The sequence below is a fragment of the Phaseolus vulgaris genome, chromosome 2, assembly GCF_000499845.2.
Source record: "Phaseolus vulgaris cultivar G19833 chromosome 2, P. vulgaris v2.0, whole genome shotgun sequence".
Classification (NCBI taxonomy): domain Eukaryota; kingdom Viridiplantae; phylum Streptophyta; class Magnoliopsida; order Fabales; family Fabaceae; genus Phaseolus; species Phaseolus vulgaris.
In genome coordinates, this window is record NC_023758.2 from 31,269,286 (window position 1) to 31,275,285 (window position 6,000).

The 6,000-nt window shown below is 31.9% G+C and overlaps 1 protein-coding gene across 1 annotated transcript; it reads right to left on the reverse strand.

The window, feature by feature from the left end:
* Positions 1–3,133: 3,133 nt before the first annotated feature.
* LOC137811427 (uncharacterized) lies at positions 3,134–5,796 on the reverse strand. Its single transcript, XM_068613176.1, has 2 exons — positions 5,376–5,796; positions 3,134–4,568 (listed from the first exon to the last, which is right to left on the reverse strand). Exons 1-2 carry the CDS (start codon positions 5,496–5,498, stop codon positions 3,411–3,413), a joined length of 1,281 nt encoding a protein of 426 aa, XP_068469277.1. The 5' UTR covers positions 5,499–5,796; the 3' UTR covers positions 3,134–3,410.
* Between the last annotated feature and the right edge of the window lie 204 nt (positions 5,797–6,000).

Below are 6,000 nucleotides of genomic sequence, written 5' to 3' on the forward strand. Positions count from 1 at the left end.
AGTCATTTTCTAAAATATTTGGAAGCAGGTAAATGGACTTGTATTTAGAAATGGAAGGGCTTATGAAGAAGAGTTTTTTTTTAGAGCACAAGTAGTTGTTTGGACTTGGATAGCCAATAAAAATTCAATAGCATCCTTCTCATATTCAAATTGGTGTTTAAATCCTTTAACATGCTTAAAATATATCCAATAATTCAGAATCACGTCAATAGGAGAAGAAAACCACAGATAAAGATGGGTATTGATGTACTCAATCTTTTTGTAAGATAGAAGATGTCTCTATCTAACTGATTAATACTTGATTATAGATAATACCAGTATGAAAATGAAAGTGTAGAAGGACTATAGGTCCCTAACAGTAGTAGACAAGACAAAAGGTCATCAGAAAACATAAAGTGAAGGTGAAAATAAGTAAGGATGAATTTAGTGGATTTATAAAACAATAGATGATATTCGAAACATGGTGAAAGATTGATGATTTTGGAAATTAAAGTGAACATTTAATATGAAAACAATATGCAAATATGTCTCTTGATAAAAATAAAAAATATATAGATAAAAATATATGTACAATAGAAAATAAAATACTACAAAATATATATATATATATATATATATATAGAAACTGCAATAAATAAAAAGATGAAAGGAATAACATGTTAAACTAATTAGTACTAAATTTTAACTAATAATGTATGGTTTTCTCCTCAAACTAAATTTCTTCAATACCGCGAAAACAGAAACAAGATCTATTTTTGAAAAAAAATGAGTAAAACAATAATGTAGCTAATCATAATTGTCTTTGTGAAATAATATAACTAATCATAACTATTTTTGTGAATAATGTAGCTAATTGTAATTGTCTTTGTGAAAAAAAGTCGGAAAGAAAATATACTCTTATTGTGTAAATTATGCAAGATTTTTTTAGTTTTAAGAGATTTTTCATATAAATTTTGTATAAGATTTTTGCTGAAAGAATAAAATGTGAAAGGACCTATCCCCACTGGAAGCAGCATCTGATTTGTGGAAAGAAAACATTTAATGTAAAAATAATAAATTAATAGTTTAGGGATATAACTGTATGAAATGAAAATAATAAATAAGTAGTTTCATTATTTTTTTGGCAAAAAAAACTTTGTAAGTCAGTTTATGCAGCTGTCCATATACAATTCTTCCACCTATAAAAGGGTTTGGTGTTACTGATTATTAAATGTAACTCAATAATTTAGTTACAAAATTTAATGCTGGAAAAGAAAATGTACCGACAAATTGGAAGAAAAGAGGCAGCAAGTGGAAACAGGGACAACTAGCGAAAGAATCAAGAAAAATCCCATTCTTTTTATTTATTCTTACTTCTCTACCACTTCTATCTATTTATTTATTGATGAATAAATTTAGTATAAATGATTTGAGACCTAAATAGAGATTAAGTGTTATAATAAATTGTATTATATTTTTTATATTTTAAATTAGTTTGGATAAGTTTATTGTAACTTGACTTATTAATTTAATTGAAGTTTTGAATTAACTTTTGTAAAAATTATGTTATTTTTAGTTGTGTTTATTTTTAAAAATTACAAATTTTAATAAAAAATAAATATTAACCTATTTGACCTAACCCAACTAGTTCAAGAGTGTTCTTAATTTGATTAAATCTAACATAGAAAATACAGAATTTAACTAAACCAATGTTATTTGTAATGACTCTAATAATAAGTTTGTCCAAATGTTATTCAATCTCACCCACAAACATTTCTTGAAAGAAGAGAGTAATTAAGGTCATTTAATTTTCTCACTTTCCTATAAATTTTTTTTACTTTTATTAAATCAGTTTAGCTAATATATTCGCTAAGTGAATAGGATTAAACTTATTAAATACATGTTTTAATAGATTAAAATATTGAAAATGAAAATATTTAAGATATAATTATATTATAATTAATGCTAAATTTAATTTAATTATACTCTTATTTCTTAAAAGCTCTTCACTGTTCCATTCATCTTATTAAGAGTTAGGATTTTACTCATCATTTACTTTACACTTCAAGGTACTAAATATTTGTTAATGTACTTTATGTCCCACAGTACAAAATAAAATTTTATTGTAATATATTTAAATTTAAATAGTGAAAATATTACTTAATACCATTTATTCTTTATATGATTAAATATTGAAGTGTATAACTAAATGTTAAAATATATTGTTAGAGTAGAAGAGGTCATAAGATGAAAAATATGACTGAATTTGAAAATGGCAAAATTATATCAAATGATTAGGAAAAACACTTGATTTGATTGGTGAGTGAAAAATGTTGTTTTATTTGTTTATATCCCAAACAAAAAATTAATAATATACTCAATATTAGAAGAAGATATGGTTAAGTTAATTAACTTATCAGTGTCATTCTTTACTCAAACAATTATTATCTTCTATTGTTGTACATACGTATGCTTATCTTACACTTCATTAAATATTAAAATATAAATATTATTTTTTAATAATTGAGGAAAACTCTTAAATCTAAGCAACTACATAAAATCCAATATATTAAATAAGTTATCAGTAAACTCTCAATTCCACTCTTAATAAGATGTATGCAAAGGTGAAGACTTAAAAAAAACAAAGAATAAATGTGACTATCATTAGATCAAAACCAGCTTCAATTCAAAGAAAATATTACTTACATATTTATTAATTTTTAAGATTTTAATTCATTAAAACAGGTATTTAAAAGTTCTACTCTTATGTACAGGGACATCCCTTATAACAACCCTTACTAAATTAGTTAAAGCTGTCATGAATTGTTATTAATTATTTTAATGAGATTAATTATTAACACTTTTTCTATTGCTTCTCCAGGTAGGATATTATTGTTATTAATTATTTTAATGATATTTAATTATCTCCTTATGAACACATTTTCTATTCCTTCTCCATGAAGCTCACCTCAAATTGAAACATATAGATACAATAGCTGTCTTTTTTTATTGTTTGAAAATGCTTGGACTAGAAAACTTATCTCCCTGTAAATGAGATCAATCTGCTTCATACTGAACTTCGTCAAAATTGTGTTTCTGGTGGGAATTACTAGAGTGTACTTTAAGAACATTGCTAAAATGTTTGAACTTTCAGTAACAGTAAAATAAAAGATCATCATTGGTAACCAGTGTCTTTATGTCAACTATATTACACTTACACACAAAAATGTTAACAGGTGTGAAGAATGTAGATGCTATAAATGTAAAGCCATTCCTAATCTAAGGTGAGTTTACCTGAAAATATTCCCATCACTGTATTTGTTAGATCTACCAACTTATAATTCTTAGCAGGGGTGGTGTTGGTTGCTACCATACAATGGCAGAAAGTCAAAACCCATGCAAAATTCCAGCAACCCTATCTTAAGTAACAGTCATTGGGGGAAGAAAGACCAATTCTTGGAGGATCCTCCTTCCTTGCTTGACACTTTCTCATTAGCCCACCAGTCAACAACTAAGTTGGGCCCAGGAGAATCTCCTCCTTCTGCATTATCAAAGTTGAATTCTTTAGCAGAAGAAAATGTTATACTTTCATCCTTATGATGAACACTTTCCACATCTCCATGCTCCGGGATCTGCTGGGGGACATCATTCTGAGTTTTACTGACAAGGACTTCTCTTGAATTATCTTCTTTTTCTGCTCCTTGTATATCAGTTTTGAATGGAAGTGATTTAGTCCATGCCCCTGCCTTGTTTTCCACACACTTCAACACCTCCTGGGCAGACACTTCAATAGAGAGGCTGTGATTTATACTAATCTCATTGGGGCGAGTTTTTCTTGGATGTGGAGACCTATTGATCTCCGTGACCCAGTGACTAGGAAGAAAACCAGCTTGTGTTGTGGATCGGGTAGAATCCGGGGTTAGAGAGCCAGAGCCTTGACGTGACTTGTGTCTTCCACGAGAAGAAAAGTCAGCATCACGGAAGGGAGATGAGGTGGCAGAAGTTGAGAAAGCTGATCTTGGTGAAATGAGTTGAGCAACAGGGCTTCCGGGATGAAGATGATAAGAGAGGAAGTCGTATTGAGATATTTGGAACCTCTGATAGGTATCAGGATTTTTGTTGTTGGGGTGAAGCAGTTGAGCAAACGGCACTTCAGGGGAAGAAGGTGTAGTCAAGTGGAGAGATTCAGGAGGCGGAGTGAAGGGAGCGGTTGATGGTTCAGTGGTGAATGTTGAGAAAACTGGCGGTGAAACTAATTGTGTTTCATGGGCATAAGGTCCAATGGCGAAGATAGAGAAAGGACCACCGGGAGAGTACATGCTGGCAGATACAGAAGTGAGAGATAGTATACCACCCGGGGATTGGGAAACAGAAGGAGGTTCTGAGTGGAGGAAAGATGCAGGGGAAGAGGGAGGTGCGGCGAAGGGGAATGGAATACTAGGTGCTTGTGTTGAACCTACTGTTGCAGCAGTAACATCTGCACCAGAAGGTGTGCTTACGGGAACAAGGACAGCATGCCCAATGCGCTTTTGGTTTTTGCGGTGTCCAAAACACCAATATATGCTCAACCAGCTTCCCCAGGTCTTCTTCTGCAAGCAAAAAAAAAATGAGTTAATTTTCATTCATAGAAGAGATCACAAGTAAGCTTTATGAATGAATGACTGTAGGATGAGAAAAGTAAGAAGACATGACAGTGAATGTGCCTGCCATTCATGTCATGACAGGGTCCAGACTGCATAAGATACATGCTATTAGCCTGCAACTAGACATCACCATTATGTAAATTGACTCTGTACGCAACATGAAGAAAATAAGCAGAGTCTAATTCTGGTTAAATGTTCGAATTCATTAAATGTATGAGACTCTAAAGTTAGAATGGCATTCGCTGGAATGGAGCCAGTTTTGAGTGGTGAAAAATGCAGAGACATGCTAGTTGTCTCAAAAATTCAGGTCACCGATAAAAAACGAAAAATCAGTATATTCAGAAAATAAATAAACGATGAAACAAAAATGTAATATTTCTCCATTCTACCTAATCAAACACAGTTCTACTTGGCTTAACTTTTCAGAAAATATATATTTTGAAAAGGTAAATGTATGTCAAGTTGAATTGTTCAACCCAAAAAACAATTTCTGAAAAGATCATTACTTTTGGATAAGAGATTGATGATAACTAGTAAAGCAATCACAGGAGAGCAATATTGAACATGAAATGAAGTTTTGCATAATAGAAATCTGACCAAGTAAAACAGAGTTAAGGGGGAAGAACCAACAGGTCTGAAGAATAAAAACAGACCAAATCCACATCTGTTGTAGCCGAAACAATCTCACAGTCAATTCTGTATTCCGCAAAATTGATGCAAGTGATTATGGTATGAAATATTTATATATTATACCTGAAAGTGAGGAAGAGGTTGGTTAAGGCGATTGTTAACGGAAGCGATGGCAGTTGCAGCAGCGTTGATGGTGTCCAAAGTGTTGTTCACAGCTCTGGCATCGCCTCCATTACCACCTCTCATCTCTACAGAAACAGGGACAGAGTAGCAGCGAGAAGGGGATTAGATGTTTGTATACTTAGGTACAGAAACAAGGTTGAGAGATGGTAGAGACATGAAAAGTTGAGAGAAGTTGGAGATGAACAGAAAATGTAAAAAAGAAGAAGTTTGAAATGTATAGTGTGTCATTATTTGCCAAAATGTTGTTGAAGAGGTCAAAACACGGCAATGAGTGAGTAAGTTGATTTGGTTTGATTGGTGCTAATGTCATGTCAAGTGATTAAGCAAGGAAGACCAGAGCAAAGAGGCTTTCATATGGTATGGTCTTTCTTTATTATTTAGTTGATATTAAAGCCAAAAAGATGAGATGATGGAAGTTACTGAAGTGTCCCTTGGAGTCTCGTATTGTCTCTGGAAACCCTTCATTCGAGTTTACCTAGTATTAGTATAGTCTATGTAATGTTGTTGTGTTGTGGCCGCCACACAAAACAAAAAAGAAGTCATTAGTGGGCTACTGTGACCAAAT